The sequence below is a fragment of the Danio rerio genome, chromosome 16 (assembly GCF_049306965.1).
Source record: "Danio rerio strain Tuebingen ecotype United States chromosome 16, GRCz12tu, whole genome shotgun sequence".
Classification (NCBI taxonomy): domain Eukaryota; kingdom Metazoa; phylum Chordata; class Actinopteri; order Cypriniformes; family Danionidae; genus Danio; species Danio rerio.
Window position 1 is genome coordinate 26,103,652 of NC_133191.1, and position 26,808 is coordinate 26,130,459.

Consider the following 26,808-nt stretch of genomic DNA (forward strand, 5'->3'; position numbering starts at 1 on the left):
GAACCAAAAATAATTGCAGGAAACTTGATAGAGCAACATACTGTGGATGAATAAACTGATTCGTTTTCAGGCTGTGTTAAAACTATTCAGTCACTCATGTTGACAACTTCATACTAAAACTGATAAGATTAATAAAACAGATTATTAAGTAGTTATTCTGTCAAGTCAAAATGCATTCCTATAGCACATTTAAAAGCAACAGAGTAAAAGCACAGTAATAAAAATCAATAAAGCATGCATCATATACAGTTGAAGTCAGAATTATTAGCCCCCTTTTGAATTTTTTCTATTCTTTTTTAAATATTTCCCAAATGATGTTTAACAGGGCGAGGCAGTGGTGCAGTAGGTAGTGCTGTCGCCTCACAGCAAGAAGGTTGCTGGGTCGCTTGTTTGAATCTCGGTTCAGTTGGCATTTCTGTGTGGAGTTTGCATGTTCTCCCTGCCTTCGCGTGGGTTTCCTCCGGGTGCTCCGGTTTCCCCCCCCCCCCAGTCCAAAGACATGCAGTACAGGTGAATTGGGTCAGGCTAAATTGTCCTTAGTGTATGAGTGTGTGTGTGAATGTTTGTGTGGATGCTTCCCAGAGATGCAGCTGGAAGGGCATCCGCTGCGTAAAAACTTGCTGGATAAGTTGGCGGTTCATTCTGCTGTGGTGACCCTGGATTAATAAAGGGACTAAGCAGACAAGAAAATGAATGAATGAATGAATGATGTTTAACAGAGAAAGAAATTTTTTACAGTATGTCTGATAATATTTTTTCTTCTAGAATAAAAGCCGTTTTTAATTTTTTTAAAAACATTTTAAGTTTAAAATAATTAGCTCCGATAGTCTACAGAACAAACCATGTTCATACAATAACTTAATTAAATTCCCTATCTTGCCTAGTTAACCTAATTAGTTAAACCTTTAAATGTCACTTTAAGCTGTATAGATGTGTCTTGAAAAATATCTAGTGAAATATTATGCACTGTCATCATGGCAAAGATCAAATAAATCAGTTATTAGAAATTAGTTATTAAAACTATTATGTTTATAAATTTGTTGAAAAAAATTTTTCTCCGTCAAACAGAACTTGGGGAAAAATAAACGGGGCTAATAATTCAGGGGGGCTAAAAATTCTGACATAAACTGTATATGTACCAGGAAAACTGATCTTAATCAAAAACCAGTAAAAACAAAAGATTTGAGGGCAGTTTCAAAACTGGGCAACAAAGGAGCCAATCTCACAGTTTCTGGTAAACTATTCCAAAGTTCCGAACATGCAGTTGAAACCTTTAGTTTTACGATGACAACATAGGACTGTAAGAAGACCCTGGTATTAGACCTAAGTAATCTTCGAGAATCAGAGTGTCACTAATGTATTTTGGTGCAAGTCTAGTTGATGCCTTGTAAACATTTACAGCTTGTTGAAATTAATCCTGAACTTTACTGGAAACCAATGTAAAGACACTAAAATAGGTTTCAAGAGTTCACACTTAGCTGATGATTTATAAAAGCTTGTTTGGCATGCTGTCCCGGGAAAGAGCCCCGAGCTCAAGGGCTCCTCGAGCCCGGGGCTTCCTCCCGTTGGCAGAGCGAGAGGGGAGCCTGAGCTCGGTGGATCGCAGAACTCCCCTGCTGCGGTAGCTAAGGGAACACAAGGGGTTAGACAAATGTTTGATTGTTATGCATGTTGAATGTCTTTGGATGGTGGGAGGAAACCGGAGAACCTGGGGAAAACCCACGCGGACACGGGGAGAACATACAAACTCCTCACAGAAACGCCCACCGTACCTGTGGAACCAGGGCTGGCAGTGTTCTTGCTGTGGGGCTCACAGTGCTAACCACTGGGCCGCCGGGCCGCCCAATCAGAGGTAAAGGAGCAGAATAGGGGGGGTTTCTTCCAAACTAAGATAAAGTGAACTGAAAACTGTGGTTATTTATAGTAGATTAGGACTCATATGATTGGAAGATAGTGATTAGCAAATGCGAGACCGGCCGTGATAAATCACAAATACGTGATCCTCTCGAAATTAGTTTATGAATAAACTTCACGAAATGTGAAACTCTTTTTAGCAAGAAGCGAGAAACTGCCTTCTGAGGCAGGCCACAGTAAAGGGAATCCAAAATCCAAATTTTGATTATGTTTTCGTTTAGTTGCAAAAATCATTACATTATTACACAGAACATTTTATCTCATCAAAACTGTCACAGAGCACATTCAAGAAAATCACTACTATCCATTTTAAATGGCTGAATAACAGTGGTAGAAGAAATTACATTTCCTTAAAAATGGCACACAGGTGTATCATATAAAGAGAACAGAGATGAGGACCTAAAATGAACCCTTGAGGCACACTACATGACAAGGGAGCCAAGGAAGAAGAACATTTTCTCATTGCCCACAGAGAAACTTCTGACTTTGAGGTGGGAAGCCAACCACTGCACGGCAACACCTTGTATGTCCACAACTTTTTCCAGCTGATGTAATAGAATACTATAATCAAATGTGTCAAATTCTGCACTCAAACTGAATAAAACAAGCAATGCACATGAACAAGTGTCAGGAATTTGCAAAAGGCCATTGCTGACCTTCAACGATGCACTTTCTGTACTGTTCAGAGGTCTAAATCTTGCCTGGAAAGTATCAAAAACATTAAACATACTAATAAAAAATACAAATCTCCAACAGTTTTGAGATAAAATGTAACTTAGAATTAGGTCTAAAATTACTAAGGATAGATGGATCAAGACAAGGCTTCAGCATGCTTAAAACTTGTTGTTACAGCACCATTTGACAAAGAACTATTAACGATGGCTGTAACGGCTGGACTCAAGGTTTCAAACACTTCCTTGAAAAGAGAAGCTAAGATGACATCAGATTTACAGATTACAGTTAAAAAAATTCTAATGGGGATCATATAAAAGGCTGAACATGGCTGATGTGATTCATAAACAACGTAAGGGGGGAAAAGTCAAATATGTTATAAATGTCTAAAAGAACAGTTGTTTTTAATGTTAAAATTGATAAATAAATATAAACTATTATATTAAAATAAACATTAATAATTATTTAATAACTAAATACATTTAATGTTTAGTTTAAACATATAAAAGATGTGCTTTTTCTGTCCCTAAAATGATTACACATGGTATTATGGCATTACTAGTCCTATTACATATTTCATTGTATACCTGAAAGCACCGTAAACAGATTTGGCTGCAAGAGTGTTGTAAATGTGTACATGTAAATAATCAGACAAAATACAGACAACTTTATGACTACCAGAAAAGATGAGCAATTGAGATGCACCTCAGTGGCCCACAGATCAGTTAGTGTGCTAAAGTTGTGTTGGACTGCTTGGGCATACAGTATTGTTTTGATAAAGACATCATAAGTAAATATAACATAGGCGTTTTTACTGACAGCTCATGCTGTGTTGTGCTTTATTAGTATGTTCTGTTTGTGAGGAAGATACACTCTCAGAAAAAAAGGTGCAAAAGTTGTCACTGGAGCGAGGCTTTTTTTAGAATTATGTATACTTTTAATAATACATTATAAATAATACATTTTGTGGCACTAAAATGCAGAGATAAAGGTTTTTATTTCTGGCAGTAAATTAACATATTTGTATGAAACCTGAATCAGGTGTTTCAAGCTTTTAATTAACAGAAATTTGTTTCCTTTTTTGTTCATCCATGCAAACATGATCAGTCATTTTAACATAATAAAAACTTGCATTATAATGTAAATTAACTGGCTTCATCCAAGTCAAAACATTCATTCGTTCATTTTCTTTTCGGTTTAGTCCCTTTGTTAATCTGGGGTCACCACAGCGGAATGAACTGCCAACTTATCCAGCATATGTTTTATGCAGTTGATGCCCTTCCAGCTGTAACCCGTCACTGGGAAACATTCATATACACTCATTCACACCCATACACTACGGACAATTTAGCTTACCCAATTCACCTGTACCACATGTTTTTGGACTTGCAGGTGAAACCGGAGCACGCAGAGGAAACCCATGCGAACATGGGGAGAACATGCAAACTCCACACAGAAACGCCACTTGACCCAGCCGAGGCTCGAACCAGCGACCTTCTTGGTGTAAGGCAAACGTGCTACCCAATGTCCCACCGTGAAACAAGTCAAAACATTTGTAATTTAATCTAATTTATAAGAAAAGTAACAGTAATGTTTAGATCAGGTTGTAATTCTGCATTTATGCATGAACATGTAAACATGATAGTTTATACACTCTTAAATTGAGTTACAGCTGTGCATAATCTTGTTTTCTGACCTATTTTTAGATAAATATTTCTTAATTTATGTACTGTAAATTATGGCTAACACATTGTATTCTCAGTAATATACATAAAATTACCCCTGAATACACTTGATGGCCTGTACACGTACTCAGTATAGTATTAGTATTGTAAGTACACTTGGCTTGTTGTTATGTTTACTATTTTAATTGAGTAGCCTATTAAAACACCCTTTCCACAGCTTTACATACTGTCTTAAAAACGTCCATGTTGCAGGTAATAGTCAGAGGCCTTAGGGTGGAACAGTAAATAATATAACTCAAGTTGCAAAATAAAACTACAAAAGCAGTTTATTGGAAATATACCTCAATGTTTGCTAAAAAGCTGTGAACTTGTTGCACAGTTACAGTAAGTCACACAAATGAAACACTTAAACATTTTAATGTGCTAGAGAATGGGCTAATTTAGTCCCAGGTTGTGGTTAATAAAGTTAATAAATAGCCTAAGTATACTCAATAAAGTTAACTTGAAGTATACATGTTCCCCCACATAAAAAACACTAAATGTGTATACTGATGTTTTGAACCATAGTAGAGTAAAGTCTATTATACTGTATATAATATGTACAACTCTTTATTAATTTATTGTACAGCATACTGTATAAACCATTATGAATTAATAAAAACCTTTGTAAATTGTGAATACTTTCGTTTTCACAGACTGTGGTGTTTTTGTAATTGGGCAATTTGTCTATATTACTAGTTTTTGTATTATCACATTAACTAGAATTGAATTTAAAAATGATGTCAATCCCCCCTCACTTGTAGCATTTCTTTCTGCATTTGAACATGAAAGTAGATGATTTGAAGAAAGTTGGAAACCTCTAAGCATTGATTTCCATAGTCTTTGTTTTTCCAACTATAGAAATCAATGGTTACCGTTTTCAGCATTCTTTAAAACATCTTCTTTTCTGTTCAACAGAAGAAAGAACTCTTGAAGTTTTGGAACTACTTGAGCGTGCCTACATAGTGAGAATATTTTCTTTTTGGGTGAACTATCCCATTAACACATCAGATCACGTCATACTATGGTTCGAAAACGTTATGGTATTTACTATAATACATTATATATTATTTTTTGTAAGTGTAACTAGTGTGTTTTTATTTATATCTGGGTGATTTTTTTCTTCATTAATTACAATTTTACCCTCTAAAAGTTGATGCTCCATTCATCAGTTTCATCACTTGCTGTGTCAAGCACACTACTAGCTGAAGCCTTCTTGATGACAGGTAGATGTACTCACCGGCTGGTACACTACTGGGCACAGCTCAGCGTGTAACACCATTAGCAGAATGCCCAACAGCGCGGTGCCCAGAGCCCACGCGCACAGGCGCCTTTTGTCCTCCAGTAAGAACTTTCTGTCGCGCAGTCTGTAGAGGTTCAACCCTTCAATAGGACTCATTCTCTTCCCCATGTGGGACAGCGGAACTCTTATCTCTGTTGTTTCCCCGTTATGGTTCACAAGGCCATCGCAGTTTTTGCCGTCCACCATGGTCTCCAACTGCGCGAAGCGAGCGGTCATCTCCATAGCGCGCTTGTGTTTTCAGTTCACACAGTCGCCTTCAGTCGCCTTGTTCCCCGTCCTGTCCTTCCGCCTCTTCTAACAAAATTTCGGAAGACATAGCACAGTGAAACCAGTTATTATCACGAAGCGCGGAGTGAAGAGCGAAATGCGCCTGCGATCCTCCACTCAGACTGTTACGCGCCTCAGCATTTGACTGAGTCTGTGGGCAGGCGCTCTCTCTCAGACGCTCTTGCGTAAACTGCAGACGAACCACATCAAATTCATCTTCAAATACTGCATAGCCGTGTTTTAAATGTGGAACAGTTTTATTTTTAATTTGATTCCGTTTTTTTTTCACGTTCCCAAGTTCAAGATGCGTTGAAGCGCGCGACTGACAAAATGTAGTTTGGTTAAGTGAAGAAAGGGTGAAGTTTCAAGATACTGTAATTGTTAGAAATACGTTTTTGTCATCTCATGTATCGTTTGCCTTCTCGGCACATTTGAGGAGATGAGCCAAGACATGAATATATACACTAAATTCGTCCACGTGGGCACCTCTAGTGGGAGACCAGTTTAGTGCAGCACTAAAGGTTTGGTTAAATGCAGCTACCTTTTCCACTGCAACTGTGGTCGGAGGTGGGAGTATTTCTGCAGTTAAAGGTGCAGTAGACGGTCAGTATCTTTTGAATACAATCCCTTTAAGAGTAGTCCAAAGCCATATATGCCTCCTCGCGAACGCGCACATTAAAGATGAGAGGTCCACTAGATCATGTCATTTGCCAGTTAGAAAGCTTTATAGTACTTTACAATAATAAATTTATTGTTTCGTTGGCCAGTGGCTGCAGGAATTACACTTATTACTAAGCCATTTTCAGTGGTGTAAAGTAACTAATTACAAACACTCAAATTACTGTAATTAATTACTTTTTCTCAGGAATTGTAATTTATTGAGTAGTTTTAAAAATGTGTACTTTTACTTGAGTACATTTTTAGTGCTGTATCTGTACTTTTACTCCACTACTTTCCTTCAACCTGCAGTCACTACTTTTTTCTTGTCCATGGAGATTAACAAAATTAGTCCTGTGATTCCAGTCCAATCACACATAGAAGGTAAATAGCATCATAATGAACTACCTCAAAACATGGGTGATTTATAAATGCAGCAAACTGTTTGGAAGCATTAAAAGTGTTCAAGAAGACGTCCAAAATCAATATCAGTATTTGACGTCAATAGGTTGGTTTAAGATGTTGGCTCGACATTGGATTTTGGTCACTTTCTAACACAACCTAAAATCAACCAAATATCAACGTCATTTAACGTTGTTATTAGACATCAAAATAATGTTATACTTAGACACTGGCTAGACATTGAATTTTGGTCACTTGACATCACAACCTAAATCTAACCTATTACGTCCTATGACATTGTGTAATAACTACATGCACTACAGAATGTTACGTTTACACACATCCACAAAACATGTAAACGCATCAGCTTTTCACAGCGAAATACTCACAACTCAAATGAGTACTTTTAAAAGGGCTACTTTTTACTCATACTTTGAGTAAAATTGACAACATATACTTTTACTCTACTCACACTACATTTTTAGGCAAGTAATGGTACTTTTACTTGAGTATGATTTTTCAGTACTCTTTCCACCACTGGCCATTTTACATACTATTTCACACCGAAAATTCAGTGTAGCACGATAAACAATGCAGTTTGACATTTTGTTATTGTTTAGAAATGAGCCAATGTAACTCTTATCTTTGGAATCACTTGTTATATACAGGGCAAATAATTTGTGCGTACATTTTCATTTTTGAGTGAACTGTTCCTTTAACGGGACACAGACTACACAGAGGTGTTCTGTATTTAAAAGTCAGTTCGTGTGTAAAAAGTGGATCGGCTGGTATCGTGTGATGAAGTAGCCTATCCATATCTAAATGATCACGATCGATATGGAAAAAAAACTGAACTTCAAAAACATTATTGTCCAGTCGACTAAAGACAAGGCATAGGTAAATAATCAGAAAATGTTTTATAAAGAGATTTAACATAAGGGTTTTAATATCGTCGCCGTCCGTGAATGGAATGCTGCAATGTTAATCGATTGTAATAACTTTATTACGGCTTTTTAATGTGTGTAATGTTGGAACAGACTGTAGTCGAAACTGTAGATTTGTTTGAATAACGTTATTCACACTTTACATATGTTATTTAGTAAGAAGAAATAAAACAATACTCACGTCTCCTCGGTCGTTAATGAATGAGACTGTTGACATTTCAACTGAATCAACTGTGACCAGTAAATGTTGTACAGTGGTGGTCCACGCCACTAAGCACAACTTAAAGTATGCGGCCCTCATGATGTTTGAATGGCAACATTATGACATCGTTGTGACAACTTTTAGCAACAACGTAGAATCCTCAACCTTTTTGCAAGATTGGTACAACGTTGTAGGAGGGTCGCTATACATTGAGGCAATGTTGTGTGTTTATTGGGTATGCCTTACTCAGAATATAAAAATAGCCTACACGCAAATACATTTAGATAATTTACTTTAATCATTACTATTGGAATGTGAAGAGACTTTCAACCAGCTCAACAAAAATGTTTCTGAAGACAATCCCCTACTGCAACATTAATAGCCTAATAAGTTTATAATCTGCATTGTTTTAAGCAATATATTTTGAATACTTAAATACTTATGAGCTGACTAAAGATTATCATAAAAAGTCTAATAAACCTGAATAAATTATTTTACAAATTAAAAAAAAAACATTTGAAGACACAAATATGCAACTGATGGTAGCTTTATTTATAGAATAAAGATAATAGAAAATAAACAACATAGGAAATATTTACTCCTATTTTGAGAACGCTTTATCATGATTTATCAAAATGAAAAAAATAATTACCCAAATTATTAAGAAAAAGATTAAACAAACGCAGATGCGGTCTAAACAAATAATGTAAATGCTTTTAAAATTCCATTCGTATAATGTAGGCATTGTGCAGAAAAACTGTACAGAAAACTGTACAGATGCCTTTGTGTCTTAGCATGGGGGTCCATCATTCAAAAATCTAGATCACTCAAAGTTACATTACATGTAATCATTTACTACCCAATGCTATAGACTTTACAATCATTTATATTTCATGTTAACAGCAGTTCATGTATTCGGGTTTTTAAATTGGAATTAAACTTCTTTTTCAACACAAAACTTCTTTTTTTTTAATAGCATAATATAGGCATTTCAAACCTGCACTTGATATTTGAAAGAATTTGAATATAAGATACCCTTCTCTTGCTAGACCACCTGGAAAACAAAACATGGAACCATCATAAACTCAAGAGGGACAGGAACTCAGAAACTATACAAGCCTGGCCACGAAGTCTGTTGTCGTCTCCTTTTCGTTTACAATCTCCCTCTTTCAACCCCAAGCAGAATCTATTTCTATACTGAAATCCTTGCCTGTCTTCCTCTAGGAATGACGTAATGACCTTGGGCCAAGTGACGCACTTGTCCCGTGTGGATCCTTCCGCCAGGGCATCCTGTAGCCCACAACTTAGAACAACTGTCCCAATAAATGTTTAAATCCAAATCAGTTCATAAGCTTTTGAGGAGCAACACATCCAGCTGAAGCTTCCACCATATTTTACATCTTGCCTCATAAGATGACTGAAGATCTCAGAAGGTATCCCAAAAATGTCAAATGTACTCTTAAGTTTTTTTGATTGTTTATTTATTATTTATCAAATGATATTTGGAAGAATGTTTGAAGACATCAACATTTAAACATCAACATCAACTAAAATACTTTAAAAATTGGTGGCCACCAACATTCTAATTTTGAAACCGGTTTGGAAAAAGTGAAAAATGATGACAGAATTTCTATTTTTTCAGAGTTCCAGAGATGTTCTGGAGATCCAAAATTCTTTAAAGATCCAAACTGTTCTCCAGACCATCAAAATTACCTGACTTTATGGAAAGATTAAATAAGTATTAAAGGATTAAAGTCAGAATTTCTACATTTTAGGTCAGTGAAGAATATAAATAAATCAAGAATTAAATAAATGTGGTGGGTGAAAATAAATTTCTACAAACATTTTTTTTTTAAAGCCGTCACAGTTTTATTAAGAAAATACATATTTGTAACTGATCGATTTAACATAGTCATGAAAAAAGATCTCATTGCCCTTTTGCTGAAGCAGGAGCCATATACACAGTGACTGCATAAAAAAACATTTCAAAATACACTAAACGGAAGCATTTATAAATACACAGTTGAAAACTGAGCAAAAGCCAGTAATAGTAAAAAACTGCACACAATTAATTTATATAACAATAATGCATATAAAAAGTTCAGTTCCAGTGTTAAAATTCAATATGCTAAGTTTTAAATAAGTAATTACTGTATAAAAATTAAATAGATCTACAAAATGTAAATTATTAAAACAATTTGTTGGAACTCATGAAAGCACCAGTGAGATGAGGACACTATAAACCATAAAGCCCATGGTAACCTTTGATTTGGCCCGCCATCCTATCTGAGAGGGAGAATGATGCTAATGGTTTAGAGCAGAGATGCCCAAAGTAGGGCCCGCAGGCTAAAGATGGCCCATTGTAACCTTTGATTTGGCCCACCATCCCATCTGAGAATAATAGAAAGGATTGGGGCAATGTCTTTAATAGAGATTGTCATTTCTAATTAGACATAGGGAAAGGCGATATTGCAAAAAAAAAAAAAATTATCACATGTACGCATGACAAGCTTAGCAACCAAATTAATAAAACTATAGCGCTTCATACCCAAACATCTTTTTTTCCCTGGTTCTGCAGGTTGCAATGTCCTGAACTTTAACTGCTAATCTTAAGCCAATTGTAAGTTTGTTTTGGTTCAATCTGGAATTTCCCAATCACAGAGCCCAGGGGACCAAAGTGAGTGCTTCGACTTGGCCCCGCCCTGGTCCTACCAAAACTTACTTGCGTACTTCTGATCAATTTTTTTTTAAATCGATATTGACAACGGTGTTCTGTCAATAAATACTGATACCGATTTTATCGCCCAGCCCTAATTTGACATAACCCTTTTTAGTTTGTTTGTTTTATTGCGAAGCTACAAAAAAGCTAATTGAAATTAAATGTTTAATTCAAATGTAAATAAATCTGAGTTTTAAAAATATAAATACTGTCACAACAAATAGAGGACTATGCAGAAGACATAGGAAAGCAAATCAAGGCAACAACTAGTGTAACTAGATTCTTAACTCCATGAGATTTTTAGTTTTTACTGTAATAAGTTCAGTATAAAATGTAAAAAAAAAATAATAATAAAAAAATTAAAAAATAAATAAATATATATATATGTACCGTATTAATTAATATAAAGCAATGCTATCTAGTTATTTTCAAATATTTTTAAATAAATAAGGAATTTACCCATAGCAAATATATTTACCTTCGGCCAACTAGCCTCAATTAAGTTTGTATTTTGGCCCTTCATAAGAAAAAGTTTGGCCACCCCTGATTTAGAGATTTTTATTTCCAATTTAATTAACTTTTTTATTTGTTTGTTATATTGCTACACAAACTGAAATGAAAGGTTTCAATTTAAGTGGTTTCATTTAATCAGATTTAATTAAAAATGTACACTGTTACCCGACAGATAGAGGCAAAGGCATATTCTGCTCGACTAATGAATTCAGCGTTAAACTTCACTGTGTTATGAATGTTTATGATCTTATTGCAAAAAGTTATAATTTTAATTTCTATCTATTTTTAAATATTATAAAATTAATTATGAAATTACCCATGGAAACTTTAATGTAAAATAATTCAGTGATATTTGTTTTTTGGCCCTTCATGTAAAAAAAGTTTGGGCATCCCTGCTATAAATTGTTACATGTAGTTTTCAGAAAACAGACACCAGCAAGATCAGAAAGAAAATTATTATGTACAATCAAAACATTGAAGATGATGAAATGTACAAATATGGCTTTTGGCAATGTGTACTACCACCTAGTGGTATTTAAATAAATTACAGTAAATCAACCATTACATTACCATTTAAAAAAGATAAACATGTGCATAGAATAGCATAAATAGTTTTTAAAAGGCATATTATTATTAATGCAGTTCTTTCTAAATATTGAGCAGGTAGGATTATCCTTAAAATGAAATGGTGAATTCACATTAGTCAGGAACTGAATCTACAGGCAGCAAATAATTCCAAACCTCTGGCTTCAGTGAGAGTTGATTTTTGTATAGAAATATTATAAAATGCTTGGTATTTTCTGAGGTACAGCTGGTAATATTTGAAAAAAATGTGTTTTTACACTGCATTATATTGCATGAAAACTCTCAAACGTCATTTGAATAAAATGTTAGTAAAGCATCTACACAAGCAGGTGTAAAAGCTGCAGTTTCCAAAAATAAAAGTAAAAATTCAAGTATGCAGCAATCTAACTTAGGCCAAAGATTAAAGTAATAACTGAGTGTTTTGTGCAAAAGCAGATTGAATGCATCGCTCAACTAAAGAAAGCCTATATAATGATAAAATATGTTAAAAGCAAAAGGCGTATCAAAAAATAAATACAAAAGTTAAATAGTTGGCTTGACACTATATCTCAAGTTCATTATGATAAGCTATAAAGTTCCCTGCAGTGGCAGATAAGTTTCATATTATTCAGAAACGCCCACGTACTAGGTGTATGTGCTAATTGCTTTGGAGCTTTTTACCCTTTCACCGTCCCCCAGGTTTGCAGGGCAGCGTGAGGCACAATGAACTGAGGAGCTGCTTTGGGCAGAACATAGTATGCAAACAGTGGAGAAGGTGCTGGTGCGCAGACAGTGGTGAAGAACATGCCTCTCTTTTTCTTGTACTGGGGCCACATCGGTGCAGGGTTATAGAAGTACTGCGGGCCAGGGATCTGTTTGTGACAGAAAATATTTCACAATGTCAGTTTAATGACTTGTCTCGGCTCTTATTTGCACTTGTCCTTTCATGTGGTTTCACAGATAAGATATCCTTCTGATTTCTTAAACCTCCTCCATTTACACAGGGCAAACAAAATTGGACCTTTCATATTATTTATTACAAAATATGCAAATTTAATGTTGTATTTAAAATTCACATCACTCAAAGCAACAGGTGTAGAGCTGTGGTATTGAAATCGATTCTGCATCTATTCTGAGATTTTCAAAATGCATTGCTGTCCTGGGGTTCCTGCATATTTTATGAGGATAAATTTAAAACCAACTAAAGAAACTTTAAGGGAAAACAATACAGCAAAATGTTAAGAACAACACAACGTCTATAAAGGAGGACATTTATATTGATAAAAACAAAGTTATATAATGTAGACTAATATGTAGGCTAGAATACCTATGATTCAACCACTCTGATTAGACTCACTGTATTTCTCTATATACCTCTGAGACAGTGCTGTCAAAACTGATGCTATAAATAAAAACTCTTCATGTGCTCCCTAGACAGTGTATGTATGGACGTAACTATTCACCATGAGTCGGTTGAAAATCGATTAAAAATGAATGAATCGCAATACATGTTTTAATCAAAGGGGGTGCTGTGTTTACAGGTGCAAACTCGCTTTACTTGCACATTAGTGGCAAGAAAGAAATGGGGTGGCAGACAAAGGGTGTACTCACACTATGTACAGTTGCGTTGAACCGGCCCAAAGCACGCTTACCCCCCTCCCCGCTCCCCAGACGGCCCGCACTTACATTACATTCGGGCCTGGGCACGCTTATGTCATTGATGCTTCGCTGTACAGCAAAAGCTCTCTCGCTCAACACATTTCTTTAGTTATATCGTTTAAGTCGTTTGATATGCGGTGACACGCAGTCAAATATATCGCCGAACAGATCAGCCACTTTTGATGCTCATAAACAACCATAAAATCCTTGTGCTGCAGAAATTAGGAGGTTTGCTGAAGGTGCGCAGCTGTCGAGCAGTGAGGGGTTTGCGTCTTTATCAAACTGCGACAGTTTGCATCCACTGAACAATAAGAATGATTAATAAATCCATATGAAACGGTCCCTTAAAAGTCATGTCTCGCTTTCAGTTTCGGGCTTAGGCACATTTTGCACTCACACACACACTCAGGCACACCTCTTACAACCGGACATGAGCCCAAATCAGCGCACTTACACTTCTCAAACAATCCAGGAAACGGTCTGGGCATGGTTCAGATAGCATAGTGTAAGTAGGCCCTAAGGGGCCAATCACACCGAATGCGTTTTTTGCGTTGAGAGACGCCATTTTTGAATGAATTACTAATGACTGGTTTGCACGCGGCTTACGCTGCTTACGCACCCTGCGTCCCTCGCTTTTCAACTGCATGCTAGGCTTCACATTTTCGCCCTTGCACCCACAGTTGAATAAAAGTCAACTCTGAGCAGAAAAAACTCATTACATCAGTTGCATCTTTTTCATTCTCCAATCAAATAAAAGCAGAGGAGGGGTTTCCATGGAAGTTTTTGTGTTGTCAACTATGGACTATTACGAAGACTTTTGACCATGGTGGAGAGACTTGTGGTTGCTGTTTTGAGTTATCCAAAGCTGTAGGAATCACAAATCTTATATCACAATATATATTATATTAACATTATAGGGGTGTAACACCTTGCCTGTCTGCGCTTAAAAAGCAAGCGGTATAATATTTACATTAGTTTATTTGCTATAAATGCTCTTGCTGTCTTCTATGCATGTACTGGTGTATAATTTGATACATTCAGAAAGAGTGTTTTCTTTGAGCAGGTCAAATTAAGGGTACAGTTCATTTATCTTACTGCTATATTAAAGAACAAAAGTGTATTAAAAATAATTTATAATAATATTTATAGATTTTAAAAACAAAAATTCTAGTGTTGTGAAGAAAAAAAATCTAATTATGTATGGAAAGCATCGTCAATACACCGAAATATCAAATTGAACTGAATCGATGGCATGATAATCGTAACCGAACCAAACCTTGAAACCAGTGTAGGTTCACACCCCAACTTGTTACAATTTTAGACTTTTTTCTTGGCTACTGCATGGAGGGTGCCATACGACCAGTGTCTTCCGGTAGAATGTTTAAAACTTCTGTTTACAGCGTACGGAGTGTTTTTGTGACACACAACTTTGAAAGGTGTGTGTTAAAGCTGTTATAATCTGTCAGATCTGTGGTTCAAGCACGAGAGAAATATAAACAAAACAATATGATATATTCTGACTGCTTTCCTTAATAACTAAATTACACAAAACTTGTACTTTTACTTTAAGTGCTGGAGTAGTAAATTTTTAAATAAACTACTTGCAATACTTAAGTTCAAAAAATGTTGAATACTTTAGTACTTCCACTTAAGTATGGTGCTTAAAGAGCACTTCAACTTCTACTCAAGTCACTTTTTATAGAGCACTTGTACTTTAACTTAAGTCTGAGTCTCTAGTACTTTATACATCTCTGGTTCCATGTAGCCTAAATGTCTGTTTAAAACCGACCTAAAAGCCTAATTTTAGGCTACACTGCAGTCAATATTATTATTTTACATTTATTTGTAAACCTAGTGTGTTTTAGAATGTGTTTCGCTTCTTTTGTGCTTGCTTTATTTATTAAAATTATTTAATTTTATAATAATAATAATTTTACATTCTAATTAATTATCTTTTTTATGTAGACTGAGAATTTTAATGAAAGTCTATGAGGGATGCATTTTGCGGCAGGGGTGCATTTCTCGGCAAACACCAGTACAAATGTTCTCAATATCGCAATACATGTTCTGAACAGAGGGGGTTTTTATATGTGCAAACTTGCTTTACTTGCACTTAAGGGCGAACACAAGGTTTAGCGGCAGACTAAAAGTGACAGCCGCAAAGTGCGCCAGACTAACACAAACTGTGTGCAAATAAAGCAAAAAGAAGTTGCACTAACAGAAGTTAGATCACAGACGTCTAAAAAACTATTAATAAGCCAAACCAAGCTGATCGAAAGATTCGCAGCTCCGCTTGCTCTGACGAGTGTGAATGTTACGAAGATCACATAGTGCATCAGTGTTTTCATACGAAAGTGTAAAGATGTTTTTCAGACTGAAAAAGAAAGCTGTTCTGTTATAGAACCAGGTATTAGACTGTTCCTTTTTTACCCTCACTTTTTCAGTTTAGTTTATGCTTATTTTAGTAATTTGCTTATTATATCATACATGGAGTCCCCTGGAGCAGAGGGCCTGTTGACCACCTCTGTACACCCTGCACTTTGGTTTAGGCAAGTCTTTCCTCTCCACACCAGCCATCTCAGTCCCCAGTAAGAGTTTTTTTTTTCCATCAGCTTATGTAAATATGCTGATATAAAAAAAAGTAAAATCCCAGCACAGTCAGTTTTAGTTTGTCTGTATTAAAGAGACTTGTATTGGGTTGTATTGTTCATTTTTGTTTTGGAATTCGTTTTAAATTTGTAATTTAGCAGCACAGTCAAAGTTTCAGTTTGCTTATTTTAAAAGAGTCTTTAGTTTTTATTATTCACTTTATTCAATTCCAATTTAGTTTTAGCAGAAAATATTTTTATTTTGTAAAAAAAAAAAAAGTGCACCATTTGAGAAAAATGAAAGGGCTCTTCACCTTAAACTTGTCTCAAGTAATTTTGTTTAAAAAATTGTGACTAAATCGTGGATCGTATCGATACATCCCTAATTATATGTAGTAAAAAATTAATTATAGAGACAGACAGACAGACAGACAGACAGACAGACAGACAGACAGACAGACAGACAGACAGACAGACAGACAGACAGACAGACAGACAGACAGACAGACAGACAGACAGACAGACAGACAGATAGATAGATAGATAGATAGATAGATAGATAGATAGATAGATAGATAGATAGATAGACCTTTCTTCTTAATACAAAATTTGATATTTGGCCACAAAATCTTCAAGTTTCATTTTGTCAATTCAATTTCTTTTTATGATGTTAAATACAATAAGAAATCAGTGCAGTTTTCTAAAGTAAAAGTGAAGCAATGCATGATGGTATTTACCTGAGATGGAGGAAACTTGCGTCTTCCTTTTGGCTCCCTTGCTTTGGATCTTGATGTACAAAGTGTGCTCTCTGCTGTCCTCTCTGGCACTTTTCTCAATTTATTGTCTTTCACCTCCTCTTCTGTATCACTTGAGACCGCTGAGCCACAGTCAGATGAGCTTGCCGAATGATAGTCTGATGTATCCAGATTCACAGAATCCACTTGGCTAAGAGTGTCATTATTATTCGAGTCCTTTTCTTCATCCTCCACTTTATCAAAATGAGCCACTGTGAAATATCTGCCGTTCTCTCCAGACCTGTGAAAACGTATTAATGCAAGTCATTACTTTGAGAGGTAAGATCTCACTTCAGGGAAAGTCGATTCTAAAAAAGCCTGTAGGAACCACCCTTTGCTTAATAAAAGAAAAGACTTTTAATTAAATTTCGACATAGAACTTACCGGACACAGACCTCCATGGGGTCGATCCACATTGTGATTTCACGAGGAAAGCCCAGCTCACTTGACTTGAAGCCACTCTCCATGCAGGCTTTTGATACGGATTCATCACAGGGATGGCTAGCATTTATTCTGATGCATCTGAGGAATCAAAGAAATGAATTCATGTTGTAAATGATTGCTTTCTTTGTTTAAAAGTCATAGACAATGATTTTTTACTCAAATAAATGCAATTATTGCTTCACTTTCTTGATGTGAACCTGATCACTTTAGATGCATTTACTACTGTTTTCATATAAAATATGTACTATCATTCTTTTTTGTTTAAAGAAAATATTTTATTCCGCAACAATACCATACATTCTCAGTGCTGTTATGAACTTTCTAGTAATCAAGTCCTTAAGTATACATTTTTTAAAATTTTGTTGTGTAAATATTACTTTAAAAATAAATTACATTTAACAAATACATTCATTAAGAAACTGCGTTAAGTTTCACCAAGTAAAAACTATTGTACAGTGCTCAGCATAATTGAGTACACCCATTTTGAAAATTAATATTTTTATCCATTACTCAGTGAATATAGTTAATATATATATATATATATATATATATATATATATATATATATATATATATATATATATATATATATTGGTGCATTTAAACAAAAAAAAAACAGATTATTAAACAGATATATTTATTAACACAATATTTTTGTCACATAATATCTTTAGAAATGGAAAGATAATACAATTAAATTCCTGCAAAATATTGCAAAAAATTTTTTTAAACCTACAACATTTTAATTAAATTATTTTTTTTCTCTTGATTTTTGCTATTTTTGAAAAACGTATGTAATATTTTTCCCTAACAAATTAATTTGGGCTAATAATTTTTGAACCATTATTGTAAGCAGTGGCGGATTTAGGCATGGGCAATCACCCAGGGTGGCATCTCGCTGGGGGCGGCATGGAGGAAAAAAAGTGGCCCAGTAAAAGCTTTGAGACTAGATTTACTTTATGCAAGTGTATTAATTTAGAGTGGTTATCCCAGAATAAAGACGTTAGAGGCAATACACATTCTGTGTCTTTTGCACACACAAGTTTGTTATTCTCTGTGTGCAACCGAAACAATGTTGATGTAAACAAATTGCCCCTGATCCCGGTTTACAAGCACGCCGATATGTATCGACAAGTGGACAAAACTACAGTTTATATCATATGATGATGATGTTACTTTGACTAAGCATGGCTATGAAGCAGAAAGCAGCAATAATGAGTCAGGGAGGTAACTATGACTTCATAATATAAATTATATGCCATGAGTTGGGTCTAAGACAACCGATTCTATATGCTATATATTCTATAAAATATTTTTTGTTTCTATAGAACTGTCATAATTAATATTCATGCAAAAGACTTAGAATATTACTTCAGTTGTGTCTTTACATTGTTTTTCACTTACATTTAGGATTGACTTCTGTTATTTATTTGTTTATTTATTTATTTATAATAATAATAATAAACAAATTGTTATTTTTATTGAAAATAAATAAATATATTTAAATGTATTAATTATTTTAAATGTATACCTTTAAAATATATATTTAAAATACATAGAAAGTCAACAACATAGGGTCTTTATTTCTTAAGGGTGCCATTTAAACTAGAACCACCACTGATTTCAAATTATTTTGTTTAGATTAGCTTCAGATTTGGCTTCAGTGCTGATTAATCTAATGTATATGCACATATATGATATTGTAAAGCATCCTATAGAAAAAGATATTAATTTAAATGCAAAATTTGTGGGGGTGTGCTCATATATGCAGAGTACTGTAACTTTTATTAATGCTTTAAATTAGTTTTCTTTTCTATTTTGGATGTTTAGTGATTTTTATTAGTTTGTTGTATTAAATTAAATTGTGATAATATTTCAGACCATAATTTTTTATGTTTACTGTAAATGCAGCCTCAGTAAGCCTAAATGACATATTCAAAAACATTTTCAAACAATCTTACCATCCCCAAACTTTTGTTCATTAGTGAATTGATGCTAGCAAAGTTATTTGATCTCCTGTTTGATTAGCGTTAAAGTGATAAGTGCATTACAATTCAAAACAAAAACAGATTTCAATACATACACAAACTATTCTATGAACACAGTACACTATGTTTTACCAGATGAGTAAATCCTCATGTACCTGTACGCCTGCCCTTTGCTGGGATTATCTGGATACCAGTGACCTGTAAACTTTTCCAGCAGAAGCTCTTGCAATTTAGATGCAAAAAGTTTGGCTTTAATTTGATCTACACCTCCTCGCTGCACTGCCAAACCTTTCAGAAAGTTCACCCCGGCTCTCACTTCTCTCTTCATTCTCAGCACTGGAAAAGAAAAACAAAACTGAAATTCCAGCTTGGGGCTTTTTATTACGATAGTAAACCACACAGTTAGGACCTGCGATTGAACTTGACGAGTATGCTCAATTGGATTTCACTGAGTTTAAAATGAAGTGAATCTGAAACATTAAATAAACGAGACCTATGAAATAATGTTCTCTTTTTTGGTTCAAATAAACGAATACCAATCACATTAGGTTCCCCCGACTCTTCCAAAAACAAAAACACGTCAAATAAATAAATTCCCATGACCAACCACAACCTAAAACCCCTATACATGTGTAGGTTATGTGTATTAGCATCTGATAAGAGGAACTTCCCCAGCACTGTTTTTTCTTTCGTCTGTCACCTGTTATTTAGCTCCATCACATTTGAGGACTTGTTATACTGAGAGAATGGAGTAGATATAATTTGCATTAAATGCAAATAAGATACAAATATAGAAACTGTGTGGCTCATGTCCCACACAGCATATTGCCAAGTAAGGTTTACAGTTGCAAATACAGATTGATTTGCAAATAAACATGCACCCTTTAGACCTAAGATCATGCATCAATGTTAATATGTATTATGATAGATAACGCTACAATCCTGATTTAGATTTAGCATTGGCAACCTTTTATGAATTGCAGGATTTTAAATATCAAAGACATCCGAATGGATTGTTTGTTCATAATAAAAATGTACCCACTGTAAAAAGCAATTTAGTACTTCAAAAGGTTAGAATATCCACTGCCTAAAAGTTGATTTCCCTTAAAAAGCGAGCAAACTCATTGTAGCTTGAAACTACTAAGTTAACTTAATTTTGGTTACACTTTACAATAAGTAATTAAAAGTAAAGAAATAATTTGTACAGTGTTTGTTCATGTTAGTTAACGTTATTTAAGTTGTTAATTGTTAGTTCATGTTAACCCACAGTGCATTAAATCAGGGGTTCTCCAACATTTTAGCCTGTGACCCTTAAAATAACAATGCCAGTGACTAGCGACCCCCAATATCCTCTGGAGTGGTTATAAATATATGAACCTAGCACACAAATATGCACACACACCAATAGGCCTAAGTCTATTCATTATTTAATTTTTAAAACTACCACTCAGAGATCATCCTCCATGTTCAGTTGTGACCTGTATTTATTTTTGCATGTACGTAAGTGCCGTAAAGGTGTCAGATATCTGGTGTCTGGTTTTTAATCTGGTGTCATAAAATCAATGTGCTGTGTATTTAATATAATCACCCCAGGGTTCACAAAAAAAGAAAAAAGAAAGAAAAAAAAAAACGAAAGGCTGATGGCTTTTTCTTTGCATGTTGTTGTTTTTTTAATGTAACTATTAACAACTTTTTCTAAGGTAAAGTAAGGTAATTGTAATAGTTTAATAAAATGAATTTGATTTTTGGAAATCTCCAAGCTAGTAAAGCCAATGAATCACTTTGTTCGGTTTAAATTAAGTAAAACAAACACAAATAAATTGTTTAATTAGTACTTTTATTCTTCAATTTACAGCTGTTTAATTACACGTTTGGTTTTATTTTGTGAAACATGATAATCTATAACAATAATATAATAATAATTTATTTATTAACATATAATAATTTAATTTAAATAAATAAACACAAACAAACAGAATAGAATATTTATATAATACTTATTAAGCAAAAATGAGCAATTATCTGCCAGTGTAGGCATGCTGGCTGAGGTTGTTGTATTATGCAACCTTTGAGCAACACACTGCGACTTTACTCATACGTTAGTCAGAATGCTGATCTGAGTGACACAATAATAAGTCTAATTTACTATGTTCTAAGGACTCAAACAGAGCTCGGAATCAGATTAAATCTGCTTTCCACCTACATGTCTAACTCTTGGGTCACTTGTGACAGAGTCTGCAAACTGCTAAGAAAAGCAGAATGGCATGCTTCAATATCAAGTGTGTGGCTTGAGCAGCTGCTGACTCACATGTATAATGCGAGTATTGAGCAGGTCAACAGGTGCTGCTGAGGGTTTTGTACAGAGCTAGGCTATGACAACTGCGGTAATTTAATGTCTAACATCATATTCAAATATTAAAAATGGAGGCTGCATTTGAGGTAGGCTAAACATGACAGCTGATTCAAGTTTCTAAACCAGAAATTTGAAGAAAAGAAACAATCAAACTAACTTTGAATTATAGCTGGGCTAAAGACAAAATATCAGATTTTTTTCAGCAACAGGTATAAAAATTATAATATAATCAAATGCCAATAAATAATACACAAAAACAACATTAATAAAAACAATAAATATAGATAATAAATAAAATAAAAAACGGTTACTTACGACAATTTTACCGAATTAAAACAATGATTCATTCTTTACATCATCTAGGAAGACATGATATAATGTATAAATGTAAAACCGTCACTTCATTCTAAATATTTTACTTACAGTGAATCACACGTTTTAAATAAGTAATAATTTTAGTCAAATGCTTTCAGTGCGCACATTTCTGACTGCTTGCATTCATCCGTCTACTTTTTTAAACTTGTCAGAGAACATAGCCTATAGTATTGCAATGTTCTACTCTATAGTTACAGTCTATTAATGAAACCCATGGGCCATTTGACTGTATAAAGAACAAAAAAGCGCATCTAACATTCTGTCACGTGCTACACGAACGCCACATGCAACGGTCTTTTTTTACAGAGGTTGAGAAAGTCCAGCGTTGGAAATTCCCCGGAAAGGTCAAAACTCCAAAACTAATATATATATATATATATATATATATATATATATATATATATATATATATATATATATATATATATATATATATAATTGTGTATGTTCTCTTTCACAACATCAAAGATGACACGAACAGTATAACAAGGTAGCCTAACAAGTTTAATCATGATAAATATTTTAACACTTCATACAACCCACATAAAATAAATTTTTTGATAATATAAGCCTACTTAATTTCCTACCCTTTTTACAAACAAACAAAAAGTCTACAATCTTACTTATTCTTTATCGTTGATAGATAATTTAACTCCTTACCAATACAAGCTGAATCCCAAACGGCTGGATGTGTTTCTTTGTGTTTAGCTGTACTTCCTCAGATCAAAACTGTTATGTCCAAACAGGACGATACCCTGAGTTAACACGTTGTTTCCTTGTTGTAGTTCGCTAGAGTTCCACGTTTTCTCAGTGGTGTTGGTCGGTCGATCAGCAAACACGTCATTTTACCGTCAGTGATTAGCATATGACTCACTTCCTTGTCCATACAGTACAAGCTTTACACCCTTTCTACTACTAGCAGTCGTGTCTGTTTTGACGGTGACTCACTCAAAGCCCAAACATGGTCAATGAGAGTAGTAGGAAGTAAGCGAATGATACAATTTTCAAGACATTTTGCTACTATGAACATTCCTTCTGGTGACGTCGAGAAATTCTAAACAACGTGTGAAACTTCTCGTGTTTGTTGCCTCATCTGGTTAAATCTTTCATGTTTTTCCTCATCTGTAAGAGGAATTGAAATGGTAAAGTATGTCCCATGGATATATTCTCAAAACAAAAGTATAGCATACTACAGCAATATTAAAAAGTACATTATGACAATAATAGATAAGCAAATAAATATATTAAGAAGCCATAATAAAAATGCTGATTAAGTTATACTGTTTATTAAGTAAAGGGGAGTTTCTCCAATTATACTGAACCATTTTAACTGGTATGCCTTTGAATATAAAATGCCAAAGCTGACAAAATATAAAAAAATATACATATCAAGAAATAACACACATATAAATTAATGAATGATGAATTCATTGATTCGTTATTTAATTAAAGATAAACATAGTAAAGTAATTATACATTCATGAGGAATTTTTATTTATTTATTCACATAGTGTTGGGAAGTTTACTTCAGAACTCTAATGTAACAGATGACAAGCTACGTAATTAACTTGCGTAACTTGTGACACAACCCCCACAAAACCAATGGCATCAGTGCCAGTGGCATCTCTGTATTTTTATACCGTTCTAAGGTTAAATGCAGATTAGAAATTATAATAATAGCCATAATACTGTTTTTGAAATCAAATAATGAAACACTGGCAACTAACAACACATGGGGGAGGGGAATTTAACAGTTAATATGTTAATTAAAAACATCATAAGCTATCAAAACAACTACACTGTAAAACCCAACAGTCAACTTTATCAAATGAAATGAGTATAGTTAACTCAAAATTTGCTAAAAGTTAATTCTACTCATTTGAAAAGAGTTTTGAACTCAGTGTTGGAGGTAATAAGTTAATTAAATACCTTATTACTTCAACTAAATGGAGTAAGTTCAGAGTACTGATATAGATTAGTTTTTTATTAACTCAAATGGTTTGTTGTTATCGGTTTTCTCAAACGGTTTGAGTTGTCTTAACTTATTGAGTTTTACAGTACTCACTTTGTTTGAGTTATTTATTTGTTTTCATTTATTGGGGTTTACTGTGCTCAGATTGCTTCATTTACTCAAATGGAATAAGTTCACAGTACTCATTAGGAATACTTTTTGCAAAATGGTTTGTTGTAATCGGTTTCCTCAAATGGTTTGAGTTACCTTAACTTTTTGGGTTTTACAGTGTAATTTATATTACTTAAAACACCCTAGCTTTTCACAGAACATCATTCAGATACTCAATAAGTGAATGCAATTTAATTAAACCTTTTTCTCAATATCTGTAACAGATTACATGTAAATTTATTTTGTACCTAAATTACACAATGCCATTAATTGTAACTTTCTCCCCAACACACTTCGTTCATTCAGTGGCATTCCAGTATATCAGTATAGATCAATAGAGGATGAACTTCTCCGGATCTGCAGCAGATGGCAGAATTGATCCCTTCTCTTTCCTTTTCCTCTCAATTCTGGTGCTCTCGGGTGAGGATCTGATGTAAGAGCGTGTTCATCAACCTGCTTATAGATCAGCTTACTTGTATTGAAAATGGCAAACGCCATGATGGTATCAATTCTAGAGAAGAGTTTAGAAAGCAGCGTGAGATAAAAGTTCAATCATCTTTATATCATTCCTCTTCAGGCACAGTCAGATCTTACAGCATGTGCCTCAAAGAAAGGGAGGAGTACAAAAATTTTAAAAAAGAAAATCAGATGGCCATTGACAATTTTCAATAAGATTTGTACTGAGAGTGCAGCAGAGGGAATAATAAATCTGCCTACATGCTGTAACAGGAATTTAAGAACAGAAAGGAAAAACTGTGATTTCTCCTTATTTTCTACTCCTTCATTGTCTTTTCCGACTGACTATAGATCCTTGGCTTCAGATTCCTTGTCAGTGGGTAATTCCAGTCCTCAGCTGGTAGACTGATTGGATTTTTCCTGCGTGCCTTTGAACAAGCAATTAATTTGCTCAAAGAGCCATGGGTGTTTTTGGCGTCCCACTTGATTTAAAAGTGTGAGGCATTCTTTTGACCTGGCACCTTGATCGGCCCTTGAGAGGTTGGTGTTATTCGAATTCTAATGAAGGAAAGTGTGTTTTCTAATCATTTGAATTTTTTTCCTTCCCAATAGAGAGAGAGAGTTCTCGAATGTAACATTTTGGCCATTCGTAGGTTGATTTCCCCCCAAAATTGAAACATTATGCTTGATTGTGCATCCTAACCAGCCCAGCAACAGCAGCTCAACCAATCACATGCATTTAAGGGCAGGGCTAGCAGATTGACCACCCAATAACCAATTCAGGGAGTGTTGGGTGTAATTTTTGCCATTTTAGGAAATAATTTAGTTCGGTCAGAATTTGTGCCAGTTTGGCAATGTGCTACTCGAGAAACTGCACATGATTTTACCTTTAATTTCTGAAAATACTTTTTAATTTTTCTTTATTTCCCCAGGTTTTCCACCTTCCCACAAGTCCCTGGCTTCTTATCCACACCAATAAGATAGGTGAGCTTTATTTCTTTCACTTATTGCTACTTTGGCAGAATATTACCTCATATTAAAAATCACAAGTGTTTGAAGGCCATGGGAAATGATAAATGATGAGGAAACTATGTATGGATTAGGGTTTGTATGCTGTTCTTGATGCAAGTTTGAAGCAATACACTAGGCATGGGCTGGTATAAGGTTCTGACTGTATGATAACCTTGGATAAAAATATCACAGTTTAACGGTATTGTGATTAATGCTCTAAGATATATACTTTTTAAATGTCTGGGTTAAAAAAAATTTTTTTTCCAATATTGAACACGTTTATTTCATTTTGAGAAACCTTTAAAATATTTTTAAACATTAAACATGTCAGGCTAAATAATAATAATAATAATAATAATAATAATTGACTTTTGCTGTCTCGTGGTTTGGTTGGTTTGGTGATTTGGTTCGAAAACACAGATTTTTTTACAATTTAAAATGACATCTTTAGATATCTTTTCTGCTGAAGAAACTGTTGTTCTAAAAAAATAAATAAATAAATAAATAAACAAAACTTAAATAAATAAATCTGTTTTGGCAGTTTAAAAACCTTGTCTTTTCCAAACCGCAATATACCTTGAAAACGGTTATAGTCCCATGCCTACAATACACAGAAATATATGTTTTTTATAATGAATACATGCTGTATATATTAATAGTTTTTATTTGAATATTTTCTGTTTTTCATTTTCAGTTTAATAAAAAATTTGTAGCTTTTGTTTTAGCATTTAGTTGTTGTTTCTTTTATTAAAAATATCTACAGTTTTTAAAAAAAAGGTTATTTTAAATGTGTTAGTAATATTTCTGAAATAGCAGTTTTATTCTGTGAAATACTAATCATCTAAAGTTAAAACCAAATGTTTATATGCTTTTTTTGCACAAAGTTGAAAAAGAGTGGCATGTATATAATCATTTTAGGCAATAAAATATCAATGTTTTTATTTGAAACTCATTTTCAAATTTTGATTACAGTACACTTTTTACATATTGACCAATAGAAATTCAAAGAAACTCAACTTTTTCCCACAGTTGTGTGTGTGCGTGTATATATATATATATATATATATATATATATATATATATATATATATATATATATATATATATATATATATATATATATATATATATATATAT

General features: G+C 34.1%; 2 protein-coding genes and 1 long non-coding RNA gene across 11 annotated transcripts in view; 1 reads left to right on the forward strand and 2 right to left on the reverse strand.

Moving 5' to 3' along the window:
* Window positions 1-8,233, reverse strand: part of kcnn4 (potassium intermediate/small conductance calcium-activated channel, subfamily N, member 4) — a 75,809-nt gene extending 67,576 nt beyond the window's left edge. For 2 of the 8 annotated variants that reach the window (XR_012391640.1, XM_073925407.1), the window contains exons 1-2: window positions 8,065-8,233; window positions 5,551-5,907 (exon numbers count right to left, since the gene is read on the reverse strand). Coding sequence is in view for 4 of the 8 variants with exons in the window: in XM_073925407.1 (XP_073781508.1) it covers window positions 5,551-5,835 (285 nt within the window). In the remaining 4 variants the exon portion in view is untranslated. Of the gene's footprint in view, window positions 1-5,550; window positions 6,028-8,064 lie in introns of those variants that run through there. The other 6 variants (XR_012391639.1, XM_005158154.6, XR_012391641.1 and 3 more) reach the window with 5 other exon arrangements.
* A 1,696-nt stretch (window positions 8,234-9,929) lies between these two features.
* On the reverse strand, window positions 9,930-22,900 carry si:dkey-79d12.5. Of its 2 annotated transcripts, XM_003200187.7 has the most exons (5): window positions 22,743-22,900; window positions 19,510-19,690; window positions 17,307-17,444; window positions 16,866-17,163; window positions 9,930-12,753 (listed from the first exon to the last, which is right to left on the reverse strand). In XM_003200187.7, the coding sequence occupies exons 2-5, from the start codon at window positions 19,680-19,682 to the stop codon at window positions 12,559-12,561; spliced, it is 804 nt and encodes a 267-aa protein (XP_003200235.2). In that variant the 5' UTR covers window positions 19,683-19,690; window positions 22,743-22,900; the 3' UTR covers window positions 9,930-12,558. The 2 variants fall into 2 exon arrangements, with proteins under 2 accessions (XP_003200235.2, XP_021322588.1); XM_021466913.3 differs by lacking the exon at window positions 19,510-19,690.
* Window positions 15,500-17,117, forward strand: LOC141378066 (uncharacterized). Its single transcript, XR_012391654.1, has 2 exons — window positions 15,500-16,523; window positions 16,708-17,117. It is a non-coding gene; the product is annotated as an uncharacterized lncRNA (long non-coding RNA).
* Window positions 22,901-26,808: the final 3,908 nt, after the last annotated feature.